Here is a 19,476-nt window from a genome sequence, read left to right as displayed (position 1 = left end):
GTCATAGCAGAGAATCAGGCTTCACGTCACCCACCACTGGAACAGGCCACTGTCACACATTTAGGCCCCGGCACCCAGACAGAGGAGAGGTTCATTCAACTTTGGGTTGCCCCACAATATAATGGTAAAATGAAATAAAAAATAGTATTGAATGAGGAAGTGCCCTGGAGTAGAATAATATATTGTTAAGGGGAGGTAGTTAATATCTAATCTGCACAAGGGATGGACAGGTCCTGTGGGATCCATGCCTGGTTCATTTTTATGAACGTCAGCTTGTCCACATTGGCTGTAGACAGGCGGCTGCGTTTGTCTGTAATGACGCCCCCTGCCGTGCTGAATACACGTTCAGACAAAACGCTGGCCGCCGGGCAGGCCAGCACCTCCAAGGCATAAAAGGCTAGCTCTGGCCACGTGGACAATTTGGAGACCCAGAAGTTGAATGGGGCCGAACCATCAGTCAGTACGTGGAGGGGTGTGCACACGTACTGTTCCACCATGTTAGTGAAATGTTGCCTCCTGCTAACACGTTCCGTATCAGGTGGTGGTGCAGTTAGCTGTGGCGTGGTGACAAAACTTTTCCACATCTCTGCCATGCTAACCCTGCCCTCAGAGGAGCTGGGCGTGACACAGCTGCGTTGGCGACCTCTTGCTCCTCCTCTGCCTTCGCCTTGGGCTTCCACTGGTTCCCCTGTGACATTTGGGAATGCTCTCAGTAGCGCGTCTACCAACGTGCGCTTGTACTCGCGCATCTTCCTATCACGCTCCAGTGTAGGAAGTAAGGTGGGCACATTGTCTTTGTACCGTGGATCCAGCAGGGTGGCAACCCAGTAGTCCGCACACGTTAAAATGTGGGCAACTCTGCTGTCGTTGCGCAGGCACTGCAGCATGTAGTCGCTCATGTGTGCCAGGCTGCCCAGAGGTAAGGACAAGCTGTCCTCTGTGGGAGGCGTATCGTCATCGTCCTGTGTTTCCCCCCAGCCACGCACCAGTGATGGGCCCGAGCTGCTTTGGGTGCCACCCCGCTGTGAACATGCTTCATCCTCATCCTCCTCCACCTCCTCCTCATCCTCGTCCTCCTCGTCCTCCAGTAGTGGGCCCTGTCTGGCCACATTTGTACCTGGCCTCTGGTGTTGCAAAAAACCTCCCTCTGAGTCACTTCGAAGAGACTGGCCTGAAAGTGCTAAAAATGACCCCTCTTCCTCCTCTTCCTCCTGGGCCACCTCCTCTTCCATCATCGCCCTAAGTGTTTTCTCAAGGAGACATAGAAGTGGTATTGTAATGCTGATAACGGCGTCATCGCCACTGGCCATGTTGGTGGAGTACTCGAAACAGCGCAACAGGGCACACAGGTCTCGCATGGAGGCCCAGTCATTGGTGGTGAAGTGGGTCTGATCCGCAGTGCGACTCACCCGTGCGTGCTGCAGCTGAAACTCCACTATGGCCTGCTGCTGCTCGCACAGTCTGTCCAGCATGTGCAAGGTGGAGTTCCACCTGGTGGGCACGTCGCATATGAGGCGGTGAGCAGGAAGGCCGAAGTTACGCTGTAGCGCTGACAGGCGAGCAGCGGCAGGGTGTGAACGCCGGAAGCGCGAACAGACGGCCCGCACTTTATGCAGCAGCTCTGACATGTCGGGGTAGTTGTGAATGAACTTCTGCATCACCAAATTTAGCACATGCGCCAGGCAAGGGATGTGCGTCAAACCGGCTAGTCCCAGAGCTGCAACGAGATTTCGCCCATTATCGCACACCACCAGGCCGGGCTTGAGGCTCACCGGCAGCAACCACTCGTCGGTCTGTTGTTCTATATCCCGCCACAACTCCTGTGCGGTGTGGGGCCTGTCCCCCAAACATATGAGTTTCAGAATGGCCTGCTGACGTTTACCCCGTGCTGTGCTGAAGTTGGTGGTGAAGGTGTGTGGCTGACTGGATGAGCAGGTGGAAGAAGAGGAGGAGGAAGCTGAGTAGGAGGAGGAGGAGACAGGAGGCAAAGAATGTTGCCCTGCGATCCTTGGCGGCGGAAGGACGTGCGCCAAATAGCTCTCCGCCTGGGGCCCAGCCGCCACTACATTTACCCAGTGTGCAGTTAGGGAGATATAGCGTCCCTGGCCGTGCTTACTGGTCCAAGTATCTGTGGTTAGGTGGACCTTGCCACAGATGGCGTTGCGCAGTGCACACTTGATTTTATCGGACACTTGTTTGTGCAGGGAAGGCACGGCTCTCTTGGAGAAGTAGTGGCGGCTGGGAACAACATACTGTGGGACAGCAAGTGACATTACTGTTTGAAGCTGTCTGTGTCCACCAGCCTAAATGACAGCATTTCATAGGCCAGTAGTTTAGAAATGCTGGCATTCAGGGCCAGGGATCGAGGGTGGCTAGGTGGGAATTTACGCTTTCTCTCAAATGTTTGTGAGATGGAGAGCTGAACGCTGCCGTGTGACATGGTTGAGATGCTTGGTGACGCAGGTGGTGGTGTTGGTGATACATCCCATGTTTGCTGGGCGGCAGGTGCCAACGTTCCTCCAGAGGCGGAGGAAGAGGCCGAGGCGGCGGCAGCAGCAGCAGAAGAGGCCGAGGCGGCAGCAGCAGAAGAGGCCGAGGCGGCGGCAGCAGCAGAAGAGGCAGCAGGGGGAGCCTGAGTGACTTCCTTGTTTTTAAGGTGTTTACTCCACTGCAGTTCATGCTTTGCATGCAGGTGCCTGGTCATGCAGGTTGTGCTAAGGTTCAGAACGTTAATGCCTCGCTTCAGGCTCTGATGGCACAGCGTGCAAACCACTCGGGTCTTGTCGTCAGCACATTGTTTGAAGAAGTGCCATGCCAGGGAACTCCTTGAAGCTGCCTTTGGGGTGCTCGGTCCCAGATGGCGGCGGTCAGTAGCAGGCGGAGTCTCTTGGCGGCGGGTGTTCTGATTTTGCCCACTGCTCCCTCTTTTGCTACGCTGTTGGCTCGGTCTCACCACTGCCTCTTCCTCCGAACTGTGAAAGTCAGTGGCGCGACCTTCATTCCATGTGGGGTCTAGGACCTCATCGTCCCCTGCATCGTCTTCCACCCAGTCTTGATCCCTGACCTCCTGTTCAGTCTGCACACTGCAGAAAGACGCAGCAGTTGGCACCTGTGTTTCGTCATCATCAGAGACGTGCTGAGGTGGTATTCCCATGTCCTCATCATCAGGAAACATAAGTGGTTGTGCGTTAGTGCATTCTATCTCTTCCACCGATGGGGAAGGGCTAGGTGGATGCCCTTGGAAAACCCTGGCAGCAGAGTCTTCAAACAGCATAAGAGACTGCTGCATAACTTGAGGCTCAGACAGTTTCCCTGATATGCATGGGGGTGATGTGACAGACCGATGGGCTTGGTTTTCATGCGCCATCTGTGCGCTTTCTGCAGAAGACTGGGTGGGAGATAATGTGAACGTGCTGGATCCACTATCGGCCACCCAATTGACTAATGCCTGTACCTGCTCAGGCCTTACCATCCTTAGAACGGCATTGGGCCCCACCAAATACCCCTGTAAATCCTGCTGGCTACTGGGACCTGAGGTAGTTGGTTCACTAGGACGTGTGGCTGTGGCAGAACGGCCACATCCTCTCCCAGCACCAGAGGGTCCACTAACACCACCACGACCATGTCCGCGTCCGCGTCCCTTATTAGATGTTTTCCTCATTGTTCCCGTTCACCACAATTTTGAAAATGGCAAATTTGGGAATGCTTTTTCAACCCAGAACAAAAAGTCTGCTTTTATGGTCACTACAAATAACTTGACCAGCTAAAACTGTGCAGATTTGGTTGAATAGAGATGTGAGACCTGTTTTTTTTTGCGCTGTGTGACAGTTATAGGTTTAATCACAGAATGACACTTCTATCAGCACGCTAGCGTGTGTCTTAGGTTTTTCTGAATGACACTATCAATACCTTCAATGTAAGATTTTCTTTTTGGGATAGATTTCAAGTAGGCCTGAAATACCACAAACTAGTTATTTTGAGAATGGCAAATTTGGGAATGCTTTTTCAACCCAGAACAAAAAGTCTGCTTTTACGGTCACTACAAATAACTTGACCAGCTAAAACTGTGCAGATTTGGTTGAATAGAGATGTGAGACCTGTTTTTTTTTTGCGCTGTGTGACAGTTATAGGTTTAATCACAGAATGACACTTCTATCAGCACGCTAGCGTGTGTCTTAGGTTTTTCTGAATGACACTATCAATACCTTCAATGTAAGATTTTCTTTTTGGGATAGATTTCAAGTAGGCCTCAAATACCACAAACTAGTTATTTTCAGAATGGCAAATTTGGGAATGCTTTTTCAACCCAGAACAAAAAGTCTGCTTTTACAGTCACTACAAATAACTTGACCAGCTAAAACTGTGCAGATTTGGTTGAATAGAAATGTCAGGTCTATTTTTTAGGCGCTGGGTGACAGGCTCAACTTGCCCCTGATGTAATATATGGCCAAAAAATAACCACACTGTTGATGGTTAAATGCACTTGGGTGACACAGGCTCAGCCTGCACCAGATGTAGTATATGGCCAAAAAATAATCAGACTGTTGATGGTTAAATGCACTTGGGTGACACAGGCTCAGCCTGCAGCTGATGTAGGATATAGCACAAAATAACCACACTATCGATGGTTAAATACACTTGGGTGACACAGGCTCAGCCTGCAGCTGATGTAGTATATGGCCAAAAAATAATCAGACTGTTGATGGTTAAATGCACTTGGGTGACACAGGCTCAGCCTGCAGCTGATGTAGTATATGGCCAAAAAATAACTAGACTGTTGATGGTTAAATGCACTTCGGTGACACAGGCTCAGCCTGCAGCTGATGTAGGATATAGCACAAAATAACCACACTATCGATGGTTAAATACACTTGGTGATAGCTCGTGCTGGCGCACCACAAGTCACAAAATGGCCGCCGATCACCCCAGAAAAAAAGTGATCTAAAAACGCTCTGGGCAGCCTCAAAAAAGTGAGCAAGTCAATAATAGCACTTCAATGATCCACAGCTGCAGATCGATCACAGAATGAAGTCTTTTGGAGGAGTTAATCTGCCTAATCTCGCCCTAACGTCGCAGCTGCAACCTCTCCCTATACTGATCATAGCAGAGTGACGTGCGGCGCTACGTGACTCCAGCTTAAATAGAGGCTGGGTCACATGGTGCACTGGCCAATCACAGCCATGCCAATAGTAGGCATGGCTGTGATGGCCTTTTGGGCCAAGTAGTATGACGCTTGTTGATTGGCTGCTTTGCAGCCTTTCAAAAAGCGCCAAGAAAGCGCCGAACACCGAACCCGAACCCGGACTTTTACAAAAATGTTTGGGTTCGGGTCCGTGTCACGGACACCCCAAAATTCGGTACGAACCCGAACTATACAGTTCGGGTTCGCTCATCCCTAGGTTTCTACTCTTCAGTGTTATTCTTCTCATTAATGTACCTGTCTGAGAAGAGGCCTCCTTGTCTACTTATACATTTATGACGGGAGATAAAGATAAGCTCTATGCAGCTGGTGATAATTACCTATACAATTAGGCATTTATTAATGAAGCAAAATATATAATATTCATGTATTCATTTAATGAGCCTTAGTCCTTAGCATAAAACAATCAGTAGGACACATATACACTCACCTAAAGAATTATTAGTGCCACCATACTAATACGGTGTTGGACCCCCTTTTGCCTTCAGAACTGCCTTAATTCTACGTGGCATTGATTCAACAAGGTGCTGATAGCATTCTTTAGAAATGTTGGCCCATATTGATAGGATAGCATCTTGCAGTTGATGGAGATTTGAGGGATGCACATCCAGGGCACGAAGCTCCCGTTCCACCACATCCCAAAGATGCTCTATTGGGTTGAGATCTGGTGACTGTTGGGCCATTTTAGTACAGTGAACTCATTGTCATGTTCAAGAAACCAATGTGAAATGATTGGAGCTTTGTGACATGGTGCATTATCCTGCTGGAAGTAGCCATCAGAGGATGGATACATGTTCTCATTCTGTTTACGCCAAATTCGGACTCTACCATTTAAATGTCTCAACAGAAATCAAGACTCATCAGACCAGGCAACATTTTTCCAGTCTTCAACAGTCCAATTTTGGTGAGCTCGTGCAAATTGTAGCCTCTTTTTCCTATTTGTAGTGGAGATGAGTGGTACCCGGTGGGGTCTTCTGCTGTTGTAGCCCATCCGCCTCAAGGTTGTGCGTGTTGTGGCTTCACAAATGCTTTGCTGCATACCTCGGTTGTAACGAGTGGTTATTTCAGTCAACGTTGCTCTTCTATCAGCTTGAATCAGTCGGCCCATTCTCCTCTGACCTCTAGCATCCACAAGGCATTTTTGCCCACAGGACTGCCGCATACTTGATGTTTTTCCCTTTTCACACCATTCTTTGTAAACCCTAGAAATGGTTGTGCGTGAAAATCCCAGTAACTGAGCAGATTGTGAAATACTGAGACCGCCCCGTCTGGCACCAACAACCATGCCACGCTCAAAATTGCTTAAATCACCTTTCTTTCCCATTCTGATATTCAGTTTGGAGTTCAGGAGATTGTCTTGACCAGGAGCACCCCCCTAAATGCATTGAAGCAACTGCCATGTGGTTGACTAGATAATTGCATTAATGAGAAATAGAACAGGTGTTCCTAATAATTCTTTAGGTGAGTGTATATATATTACTTTATATTTTATGGTTGTATGTTATGAAGACAACATGTATCCAGTATATTATATATATTTCTCATTAGGAGAATATTCATCTCTAAAAGAGTGTCTGTAAAGATGTGTGTTTTGTAACAATTAATCACATCTTTGGTATGACAGGAGGTACTGATATCTCTGTGAGAAAACAAGGCCATTCATATCATTATGGTCCATAAATCAACAGTGTGAGAAACATTCAGAGAGACGCCTAGAGGTCTGTCTCTAATTGCTACAAGTGTCAGAATTAATCCCTATAACTTTGAATTAAAGCTTCTAAGGTCAAATGTATAGAATACGTTTTATTCAGACTTACATAAGTTAACCCTTTATACTATGATGCAAATAGCTTATACAGCAGTGTATACCACCTAGGTATGAATAGGTGACATTACAACAGTAGCAAAGGTGCATTCTGGGTAAGGTTATGATGTCACATTTTTTATCAATGGTCACGCCCATCCGTCAATGATTGGAAAGTTCCAAACTAGGAAGGTGTGTCTAACTGATAAGTTTGGATCATAAACCATACACAGAGAGAGGAAAAAAAGGAGAAAGGAGAAGTTGAGCTCTCTAGAGGGATCTATCAAGATGAAAGCCATGGTGAGATGCTCTATGATGGACCACCCAGCTTTCCTAGGAGCAGAAGTGAGATTCTTACTAGGACTTGGTAAGAGACACAGAAAATGATATTTCATTTTTTTAAGACTAATTTCATAGTGTGGGTGAAATTATACCATCTAGATTGGCAAATAAATAAATTAATTAATTGATCATCTCCATATTGAGATGTAGTCTTAGGATATTGTGAGGCTTCATTCTACCTGCAGAAGAATCAAGACTCATAATCTAGCAAAGCATTAAATAATTGCTTATATACAGTCAGGTCTATAAATATTGGGACATTGTCACAATTTTAACATTTTTGGCTCTATACACCACCACAATGGATTTGAAATGAAACAAACAAGATGCACTTTACCTGCAGACTGACAGCTTTAATTTGAGGGTATTTACATCCAAATCAGGTGAACGGTGTAGGAATAACAACAGTTTGCATATGTGCCTCCCACTTGTGAAGGGACCAAAAGTAATGGGACAATTGTCTTCTCGGCTGTTCCATGGCCAGGTGTGTGTTATTCCCTCATTATCCCAATTACAATGAGCAGATAAAAGGTCCAGAGTTCATTTCAAGTGTGCTATTTGCATTTGGAATCTGTTGCTGTCAACTCTCAAGATGAGATCCAAAGAGCTGTCACTATCAGTGAAGCCGTCATTAGGCTGAAAAAACAAAACAAACCCATCAGAGAGATAGCAAAAACATTAGGCGCGGCCAAAACAACTGTTTGGAACATTCTTAAAAAGAAGGAACGTACCGGTGAGCTCAGCAACACCAAAAGACCCGGAAGACCACGGAAAACAACTGTGGTGGATGACCGAAGAATTCTTTCCCTGGTGAAGAAAACACTCTTCACAACAGTTGGCCAGATCAAGAACACTCTCCAGGAAGTAGGTGTATGTGTGTCAAAGTCAACAATCAAGAGAAGACTTCACCAGAGTGAATACAGAGGGTTCACCACAAGATGTAAACCATTGGTGAGCCTCAAAAACAGGAAGGCCAGATTAGAGTTTGCCAAACGACATCTAAAAAAGCCTTCACAGTTCTGAAACAACATCCTATGGACAGATGAGACCAAGATCAACTTGTACCAGAGTAATGGGAAGAGAAGAGTATGGAGAAGGAAAGGAACTGCTTATGATCCTAAGCATACCACCTCATCAGTGAAGCATGGTGGTGGTAGTGTCATGGCGTGGGCATGTATGGCTGCCAATAGAACTGCTTCTCTTGTATTTATTGATGATGTGACTGCTGACAAAAGCAGCAGGATGAATTCTGAAGTGTTTCGGGCAATATTATCTGCTCATATTCAGCCAAATGCTTCAGAACTCATTGGACGGCGCTTCACAGTGCGGATGGACAATGACCCAAAGCATACTGCAAAAGCAACCAAAGAGTTTATTAAGGGAAAGAAGTGAAATGTTCTGCAATGGCCAAGTCAATCACCGGACCTGAATCCGATTGAGCATTTCACTTGCTGAAGACAAAACTGAAGGGAAAATGCCCCGAGAACAAGCAGAACTGAAGACAGTTGCAGTAGAGGCCTGGCAGAGCATCACTAGGGATGAAACCCAGCGTCTGGTGATGTCTATGCGTTCCAGACTTCAGGCTGTAATTGACTGCAAAGGATTTGCAACCAAGTATTAAAAAGTAAAAGTTTGATTTAGGATTATTATTCTGTCCCATTACTTTTGGTCCCTTAACAAGTGGGAGGCACATATGGAAACTGCTGTAATTCCTGCACCGTTCACCTGATTTGGATGTAAATCCCCTCAAATTACAGCTGACAGTCTGCAGGTAAAGCACATCTTGTTTGTTTCATTTCAAATCCATTGTGGTGGTGTATAGAGCCAAAAATGCTATAATTGTGTTGATGTCCCAATATTTATGGACCTGACTGTATATATATATATAGATAGAACATTCTTCGCCAAGCTAAGTGATGGATTCCCACAGGAAAGACTTGTTTCAAGTCCTTCCCATTTAAGATATGGTCTAGCAAAGATCCTAGATCCCTGTTATTTGTCTTAATAGTCTTACCAAAGTTATATATGTGAAAATAGTCCAGGATGGGGCGGAAGGATACAGTTACCTCTTCTAAGTTATATCCTTGGATGGATTTGCCCATCTTGAAGCCATGTGATGTGTAGTTGGTTAGAGGGGGGCAGAATGTATTTAGCATTCTATATTGATGTCTAGGATTAGACATGCCCGTCCTGATATCATGAGGTTTTCTCTGAACAGAAGTAATGTATAGAACTTATGTTCATACTTTGATATCCTAACCTAATAATAGCTTGGTTATAATGTGAAAAGTTATTTCCACTCACATGTATTGTTAAGCTTGTAATGCTTTATATTAATGCCATATATATTCATTTGCATGTATCATTGTGTTTATTTACTTATATATGTATATAACTTTGTAACCAATAAATCTGCAGATTTTTATAATACCTGTGTATCATTGTATAATGCAGAACTACATTTTATCATTAACGTCATCTCACGTCAAAAAGAATTTATTTATCTGAGGAAATAGTCGGATTCAGATGTGAATTGTATCGATTAGTTTGTCTACAATTCACCATGATTTTAAGAATTTATGACAAATTTTATCAATTTTATTTTTTTATGGTTAATTATTTTTATGACCATAATGAATAATTCTTGATTGAATTATTACTTCCTGACATAGTTATGAAGAAAGATTAAAAGAATAACATTTATTTAATCGTGAGAAGAGACGTCTAAGGGGGGACATGATTAACCTGTACAAGTATATAAATGGGCCATACAAAAAATACGGAGAAAAACTGTTCCATAAAAAATGCCCTCAAAAGACAAGGGGGGGAAAAGTTCAGTCTCCGGAAGCGTCAAAGCTTCTTTACTGTAAGAACTGTGAATCTGTGGAATAGACGTCCTCAGGACGTGGTCACAGCAGAAACAGTGGACGGTTTCAAAAAGGGTTTAGACAAATTCTTAAAAGTAAAAAACATTAATGCTTATGAAAACGTGTAGAAATCAGAGTCTCACTTCCTTCTGGGATTCGCATCCTCACCGATCCCTTGGTTGAACTTGATGGACGTTTGTCTTTTTTCAACCATATTAACTATGTAACTGTGCTGTTACATATGTTACTACATTACCTAGTTTGCCATTATACAGGTGCAGTATCACGGACATGGTTCTATAGTGTGTTACATGTAGGCGCTATCTCTGCTTCTTTGTTTCTACAATACGACCTATGATGATATGTTGTAGTCGCTATCCCTTGGACCACTCATGGTGTAGGAAATCAGCTACTATGAATATTTGGTAGAATTTCTGGGATGATGTGGCAAAGAAATAACAGACCAACAAATTGTGTTTAATGATGAATATTTATATAATGAGAAAATCACTTGTTACAAAAGCTACCACCTTAATACACACAGAAATAAGCAAACTACCGCAATACAGTGAGGAGAAGACACTAATACACCCTAATCAAAGAGCCACAGAACAACATAACCCAATTGTCTGCAGCCTTTGATCTTCGAGGAACAAAGATACATAGTATACCTATCCTTTCTGGATTCGGAAGCACGGAAGTTCGAGGCCGCGGCACGGAAATGCAGACGCGGACAGCACACTGTGTGCTGTCCAAATGTTTTCTGTCCCCATAGAGAAAGAATGGGTCCGCAAAATTGCGGAAGGGATGCGGACCCATTTGCGGACATGTGAATGTAGCCTTAGAGAAAGTCATTATTGTTGCCTTTGATATGTAAATACAGTATATGTATATATTTTTATATACCCATATCTTTTGCCCTATAACACACACTTTTTCTCCCCCAAAAGTCAGGAAATGTCAGTGCATCTTATGGGGTGAATACTAATGACCTGCGGCCCTCCATTACCTAAGTGCTCATTTAGGGGCGAAGCTACCATAGAAACAGGGGAAGTGGCTGCTATTGGGGCCAAACTCAGGAAGGGGCCCGTGAGGAAGACAAATGGATTTATTTTCGGGGCCCAGGTAAAGGTGAGCACCGACGTAACTGCCATAGTGACAGACCATGCGACTGCTATAGGGCCCAGGGCAAGAGGGGGCCCAGTCTAAGTTGGGATCATCTCCTCTTCTACTGGAGGTAAAAACTTGGACAGGACTCTACCCTCTAAAGCAAGCATGCTCAACCTGCGGCCCTCCAGCTGTTACAAAACTACAACTCCCAGCATTCTCGGACAGCCTACAGCTATTAACCTACAGCAGGGCATTGTGGGAGTTGTAGTTTTACAACAGCTGGAGGGCCGCAGGTTGAGCATGCCTGTCTAAAGGAACAACTTTTAGCAAATGAAGCAGTGGAGAAATGGCCCAAGGGTCATTGAAACGTGTTTAGGCAGAAACCCTTCTGTCCGGTGTGATTTGATCCTTGCTATGGGACCCTTAGTTCTCTATGTATGCCAATGGAGGTGAGTATAGTGCTCCTAGTCCCATCATTGGTGTTACTCACCACCCCCAGTTCTTCTTCTCCAGGCACCTGTCCTGTAATAAGTCCTTGCAGCGCACTGCTTCAGAACGGGACGTAGCTTGCATAGGAGCACACTATGACCTGAGGCTGTGCTGCACGAAGAGCGGGGCACTTGCAGGAGGAGAAGAGAGGGGAGTATCTTTTCTTTTGGTCTGAGGTCTGCATTAAGGGGACCGAGGGTGGGGACCCAGTCTGTTCTAGTTACGCCGCTAGGCTCAGGACCCGGGAGCGTTAAATACAGGGCTTCCTGTGCTAGCTCTGTACTCGCCACTCCCTGGTCTTCTTCTGCCAAACACTGTGCTGTGACCTGTGCACAGCGTGAGGATGTAGGTGCATTCAGTGACCTTACTCTGTGTGACGTCAGGTCATAGCACAGCGTGGCAGGAAGAGGATGTCCTGGGTGGCAGTGGTGGCATACGTAGCAGGAGAGGTGAGTTGATTTATTTCATTTTTTTTTTGGCTGATCTAAGGTCTGAGACACACTGGAGGTCTGATTGGGGGCTGATCTGAGGTTTTATTAACAGTGGGGGTCTGATCTGAGGTCTCATTAACATTGGGGTTGGATCTGAGGTCTGATTAAAATTATTTTCTTCTTATTTTCCTCCTCTAAAACCTAAGTGCATTTTATAGGGTAACAAATACAGTATATTGCAGGCCTTGACCAAGGTCCAGGGCCAAACCGAAACACGGCATACCTCCAAACTTCTGAAAAGAAGGAAGAGGGATACTATGTGCGGCACGCAAAAATTTTCCGCACTAACACCGCCCAAAACATAACTAAACATCTAATCCCACTCAGTCCCCTAAATGCCCCCACATAGTCATTATTCCCCCTTTATGTAACCACACAGTAGTTATACCCACATTGTGCCCCCCTCACAGTAGTTATGACAGATATGTGCCCCCTCACAGTAGTTATACCAGATATGTGCCCCCTCACAGTAGTTATGCCCTGATATGTGCCTCCTCACAGTAGTGATGCCCAGATATGTGCCCCCTCACAGTAGTTATGCCCTGATATGTGCCTCCTCACAGTAGTGATGCCCAGATATGTGCCCCCTCACAGTAGTTATGCCCTGATATGTGCCCCCCACAGTAGCGATGCCCAGATATGTGCCCCCTCACAGTAGTTATGCCCAAATATATGCCCCCTCACAGTAATATGCCCAGTTATGTGCCCCCTCACAGTAATATGCCCAGTTATGTGTCCCCTCACATTAATATGCCCAGTTATGTGACCCCCTCACAGTAATATACCCAGTTATGTGCCCCCTCACAGTAATATACCCAGTTATGTGCCCTCTCACAGTAATATACCCAGTTATGTGCCCTCTCACAGTAATATACCCAGTTATGTGCCCTCTCACAGTAATATGCCCAGTTATGTGACCCCCTCACAGTAATATGCCCAGTTATGTGCCCTCTCACAGGTCTCACAGTAATATACCCAGTTATGTGCCCTCTCACAGTAATATGCCCAGATATGTGCCCCCTCACAGTAGTTATGCCCTGATATGTGCCCCCCACAGTAGCGATGCCCAGATATGTGCCCCCTCACAGTAGTTATGCCCAAATATATGCCCCCTCACAGTAATATGCCCAGTTATGTGCCCCCTCACAGTAATATGCCCAGTTATGTGACCCCCTCACAGTAATATACCCAGTTATGTGCCCCCTCACAGTAATATACCCAGTTATGTGCCCTCTCACAGTAATATACCCAGTTATGTGCCCTCTCACAGTAATATACCCAGTTATGTGCCCTCTCACAGTAATATGCCCAGTTATGTGACCCCCTCACAGTAATATGCCCAGTTATGTGCCCTCTCACAGGTCTCACAGTAATATACCCAGTTATGTGCCCTCTCACAGTAATATGCCCAGTTATGTGCCCCCTCACAGTAATATACCCAGTTATGTGCCCCCTCACAGTAATATACCCAGTTATGTGCCCCCTCACAGTAATATGCCCAGTTATGTGTCCCCTCACATTAATATGCCCAGTTATGTGACCCCCTCACAGTAATATACCCAGTTATGTGCCCTCTCACAGTAATATACCCAGTTATGTGTCCCCTCACAGTAATATACCCAGTTATGTGCCCCCTCACAGTAATATACCCAGTTATGTGCCCTCTCACAGTAATATACCCAGTTATGTGCCCTCTCACAGTAATATGCCCAGTTATGTGACCCCCTCACAGTAATATGCCCAGTTATGTGCCCTCTCACAGGTCTCACAGTAATATACCCAGTTATGTGCCCTCTCACAGTAATATGCCCAGTTATGTGCCCCCTCACAGTAATATGCCCAGTTATGTGTCCCCTCACATTAATATGCCCAGTTATGTGACCCCCTCAGAGTAATATGCCCAGTTATGTGACCCCCTCAGAGTAATATGCCCAGTTATGTGCCCTCTCACAGGTCTCACGGTAATATACCCAGTTATGTGCCCCCCTCACAGTAATATGCCCAGTTATGTGCCCCTCTCACAGTAATATACCCAGTTATGTGCCCCCTCACAGTAATATACCCAGTTATGTGCCCTCTCACAGTAATATGCCCAGTTATGTGTCCCCTCACATTAATATGCCCAGTTATGTGACCCCCTCAGAGTAATATGCCCAGTTATGTGCCCCTCTCACAGTAATATACCCAGTTATGTGCCCCCTCACAGTAATATGCCCAGTTATGTGCCCCCTCACAGTAATATGCCCAGTTATGTGCCCCCTCACAGTAATATGCCCAGTTATGTGCCCTCTCACAGTAATATACCCCGATATGTCCTCCCTTCACAGGAAGTAAAAAAAACAACGACATACTCACCTGGTTTCTTCGATGATCTCCCCAGCAGCAGGATACACTGTAATGCTGGTCTGTGTAGAAGAAGGCGGAGCACAGCTGACTCCCGGCCGGCCCCGCTCCGTGCACAGACCTGCAGTGTGGGAGGAATGATGAAGCAGGGAGCGGACAGCTCTGCTTCATCATTACAGGCAACTGTCTCTGCGTCCAATGGATGCAGAGGCAGCTGCCTGAGAGCTGGACCGTGGGACAGCCACTGAAATCCAGGACTGTGCAGTGTCCCACTACGTGGCTGTGGGCACCGCAAACTTGATTTTATTGTGTCTTAATGTCTTGTATTATGCCTGTATGCTGTATTTCATCTCATGTCATATTCTCCCATGTCACTATGTGATTGGTCACGTAAGATCCTTTACACAGGCCTAGTTAGAGTGCACTACACTAGTTTCTCCACTAGATGGGGCAGTGTCACAGTGTATATATAGCTTACCTCAGACACAAGTTAGGCAGAGTAGAGTTAGTTTCTAGACAGAGAGCAGCCATGATGTAGCTGCCTGCTGGAGGGAGGCCTCCTGCCTCTCTGCTCTCTCCCTGTTGGCTCCACAGTCCAGGGTAAAGCCACAAGATTCCACCCAGAGGTGAGAAGTCCTCTTCTACAGCTCGCTCCTCCGGGGTGACCAGTGTCCAGCTACTAAAGCAAGTATTTAAAGGGATTTTTGATATTGTCTTAAAGTCAAAGGATAGCAGACGGCCATACTTAAGGGCTTCCCGGGCACCTTTGCAGGCAGGTGTAGGACACAGCTTCCGGCATCCACACCTCCAGTTTGAACCCTGAGGACAGATAGGCCTGAAAATAGAAGTTCAAGGACTCTGCAAACCACCTTCAAGTCAGGTTAGGATCAGGCGAGAGCTTTTACCAGCCAAAGACTTTTCTTCAAAGCCTAGTCTGAAGCAGTAGCTTTCTTACATATCTATTTAGGACTAAGAGCCTGTTTCTTCTGAGGACTTACATCTCCCTACCCCTGTATGCATGAGACTGTATTTTACACTGGGATGTACCAAAGACTGTTTTTTATAAATTGGATGGAATTGTTACTAGGGGCCACGCTCGGTAAAAGTTATAATTTGGATTGCACCATCCTTGTCTCAGTCTCCATCTCCTCAATTAACACTACAGTAAATGGTTGTACCACCACAAAAGGTACTGGCGTCACGACTACAAGGGACCTTGCCATAGGCACATTAATACAGACCATCAAGGGCACCTCGAACCACCATCTGGCCGGTGTCCCTTACACCAGAGTGTGCCCCAGAGAATTCCTGTGCCGTTCTCCTCTTCACTTATGCGAGCCTGCCCAGGGACGACGTAACCGTGACCCCACGTATAATTTCCCCTGTCGGTCTAGCATACCGCAACTGTCCTGCCAGATCTGGGACGGTTGGGAGGTATGTTAAATGTCCTGAATACTGTCACACTAATAAAGAATGGACACGTTTGCCTTATATTGTGCTGTGGTGTAGAGTATATGTTCCTACCACCGAGCCCCATAAAAATACTGAGGTGCCGACCAAGAATCCCTGTATCACAGCTGTGTGTTGTGACCGTCCCAGTGCTGTTCCTGTCTCTAGTAGGCGGTGGCCCTGCCCCAGTACTGACGTGTTTCAGCACAGACTGTGACTCAGCCTTTCCTGACGCCTCTGTGCTGCATTGTGTGGACTTTGTGTGGACTTTTACTTACACTTTGATGATGGCAGACCTCAGAGAGGATCTGGAGTGCCCCATCTGTCTGGATATTTTTACTTACCCTGTAACCCTGGTATGTGGACATAACTTCTGCAGGAAATGTATCAATCAAGCCCTGAGGAGGAGGGTATTGGGACGCTATATGTGTCCTCAGTGCAGGAAGCGATTCCAATCACGACCGGTCCTGAAGAAGAATACAAACCTGAGCAACATTGCAGAGCATTTCCGCTGTACGAACCAGAATGCAGTCACCTGCACCTACTGTGACCTTCTCATCCCAGCTACCAAGACCTGTCTGCAGTGTGAAACCTCCATGTGTGAGAGACATCTTCAGTATCACAACAGGTCAGTGCAACATAACTTGATGGACACCATTATTGGCCTGGAGGAGAGGAAATGCCCCATCCATAATAAGATCCGGAGTTATTACTGCACAGTGGATGCCGCTTGTATCTGTGTGTCCTGCTGCTTGTCCCAGGAATATCGGGGACTTCAGGTGGAGCCACTTAATGAGGCCTGTGAGAAGAAGAAGAAAAGACTGCACAAGGTTTTGGAGGCAATGAATGTAAAAAAGAAAAGGCTGAAAGAAAAAAGATTGCATCTTATGAAGACAATACAAAAAATTAACATCCAAGAAAATACTCCAATGAAAACACAGATATTACTCTATGCTACTGACCAAATCCAAGAGCTGGAAGAAGAAACCAAGGAGCTGGAATTGAAGAAAAGTCATATTAAGATGCTGTGTACGCAAATCGACCCAATAGCTGTCCTAGAGGCCATTGTCATAGATACAGATGACTGTACCTACACCGAGAGACATATATTATATGCAGGTGTGACCATGGAGGCTGCAGACAAATGTCTACCTGACGTAACATCAAAAGCCAAAAAATGGTGGTCTACCCAGAAGCCTACAGACTTACTACTCAATGTGCACACGGCTGCTAATGATCTTCATGTCTCAGGTAACTGGAGAGCTGTTATCTACTCAGAAATATACCAGGCTCACCCCAAAACATCAGACAGGTTTAAAAATAATCAGGTTTTAAGCCTTGATAAGTTCTCCTCAGGACGACATTACTGGGATGTGGAGTGCAGCCAGACTGGAGATTGGATGATAGGAGTGTGTTACCCCAGCATGGTCAAGAGGGGAAAAAAATCATTTCTAGGCTGTAACACCAAGTCGTGGTGCCTGCGGAGACGTGGTAATGAGTTCTGGCTGCAGCATAATAATCAGTGTCTCTACATACCTCACATGACTTCATGTAATAATATCAGGGTCTCTTTGGATTACAATGCCGGACAGTTGTCCTTTTATGATCTTAGTTGTCCTATCAGACACCTCCACACGTACAGAATCATCTTCATCGAGCCCGTACACGCTGCTTTTACCTTATTCTATGGTTGGCTCCAGATCAGGAATTCAGAAGACACATTGCCAAGTTTCTGATCAACCCGATTAGGTCAACAGAGCCTTCAGTGGTTGAACCCATGATCTGCTCATTATGAAGGGGGAGGTTCTGCTGGGTACCTAGGGCTGCTTTTTTGCCACAGTCCTTCACAGTCTAAGCTTGCTGCTCGTTCTTCCTATCACCGAATGTTTGCGATGATTGCTCATTGGATACTTATTTAAAGGGAACCTGTCATCAACGTTATGCTGACCTCACTGAGGGCAGCATAAATTTGTGACAGAAATGCTGATTTCAGCGGTGTGTCACTTATGAGCTAATAGTAAGTGGTTGCCGAGAACCAACATCATAATCATGGCAGCCCAGGCCTTGAAAAGAGTCAAATCTACCTGAGAAGAGTCATGGTTATTCCTAATCTTCTGCTCTCTCACCCGTCTGCTGATAATTGGCAGTTCTCTCCTAGAGAGAAAGGGAGAAAACTAGGTAGAAGCCGGTCAGGGAGAGCAGGAATTCATGAATAACCAGGACTCTTCTCAGGTGGCCGTGACTCTTTTCCAGACCCAGTCTGCAATGAGTGTGATGTTGGTTCTTGGCAACCACTTACTTTTAACTTATAAATGACAGACCGCTGAAATCAACTCACCTGTCTCACCGTTAGTATGAGCAGCATAAAGTTGATGACAGGTGCCCTTTAATGCTCATAGTAGTGTAATTCACTGTATATGACTGTTTGTATGTTATGTTCATGGACTGAATGTGATTATTGTGATTATTGCTTATAGGGTTATTGCAAGAAGACCATGCCAACAAGTGTAACACCCTTCTACTGTCCTTAATGGTCTAACATAAAGTTATCTATGCATTATGTTCCAGGTCCTCTCCATAATGTGAATCTATAATAATGTTTGCAACTGTTTATAACATGTAATATGCCTGGTTCACCGGCAGGTGGCAGCAAACCCAACAGAGCTGTAATTGTGTAGAATGGAGCTAACCATTACATTCTAACCCCCCTCTGGAGTGAAGTGGGCGAGTCCTATTTCCTGCAGGAAGGGTGGGGACCAGTTAGAACTCACCGGATTCTACCACATCCCTTGGCTGAGCATAAGCCCGACCAAAGAGTGAAGCACAGCATCACGGAGAAAGCAAAGACACTAATTAAGCTTGTCAGGACAGCAGAGTCAGATATAGCAGAGTTGAGTTTGCCTGCCATTTTAATGCTAAAGACTGCTGGAACCAAGACAAAGCCTGAAACTGTTTGGAGAAACGTTTATTCAAGTAAAGCTGCCATTGAACTCCATCTCAAGGTCTTGACTCAAGTTATTCTTTTATCCCTCAATTATTCCCCCTATTTATTGCTTCGGAGCCAAAGCCTGGGGTTTAGTCGTATCCAGGTAGGAGCACCGTGACACACATAAAGAGACATTTGGGTCACACCACTCGGCATTTCCTACACCTGGGACGCCTTATATAGAGGGCCCTGGGGGGAGGGCGCCCGTTGCACAAGCAATATCAACTGATCTAAAGGACCCTTTTATAAAAGTTGAAGATCTGGAGTGAAAAACGCCTGGTTAAACATGCCGCTGATCACCCAACAAACAACCAAGTGCTTGTTTTTTTGAGTGATCGCATCTTTTAACCGTTTCAGGCCCAGTTTTTTTTTTTTTGCGTTTTTGTTTTGCGCTC

At 45.7% G+C, this 19,476-nt stretch overlaps 1 protein-coding gene and 1 long non-coding RNA gene across 2 annotated transcripts; one reads left to right on the top strand and one right to left on the bottom strand.

Annotated features, from left to right (window-relative positions):
• Window positions 1-10,542: 10,542 nt before the first annotated feature.
• LOC121006127 lies at window positions 10,543-19,096 on the bottom strand. The gene is made up of 3 exons (XR_005780024.1): window positions 18,443-19,096; window positions 11,547-11,549; window positions 10,543-10,553 (listed from the first exon to the last, which is right to left on the bottom strand). It is a non-coding gene; the product is annotated as an uncharacterized LOC121006127 (long non-coding RNA).
• On the top strand, window positions 16,298-18,282 carry LOC121006126 (E3 ubiquitin/ISG15 ligase TRIM25-like). Its single transcript, XM_040439067.1, has one exon. The coding sequence runs from the start codon at window positions 16,380-16,382 to the stop codon at window positions 17,829-17,831; it is 1,452 nt and encodes a 483-aa protein (XP_040295001.1). The 5' UTR covers window positions 16,298-16,379; the 3' UTR covers window positions 17,832-18,282.
• Window positions 19,097-19,476: the final 380 nt, after the last annotated feature.

This window comes from Bufo bufo, chromosome 6 (genome assembly GCF_905171765.1).
Source record: "Bufo bufo chromosome 6, aBufBuf1.1, whole genome shotgun sequence".
In the NCBI taxonomy this organism is placed as follows: Eukaryota; Metazoa; Chordata; class Amphibia; order Anura; family Bufonidae; genus Bufo; species Bufo bufo.
The sequence above is the reverse complement of the archived record's forward strand: the minus strand, read 5'-3'. Positions and strand labels throughout refer to the sequence as shown.

Bases quoted from the DNA above. Each gene is read 5' to 3' on its own strand.
- LOC121006126 (XM_040439067.1), top strand. From the start codon at position 16,380: ATGATGGCAGACCTCAGAGAGGATCTGGAGTGCCCCATCTGTCTGGAT.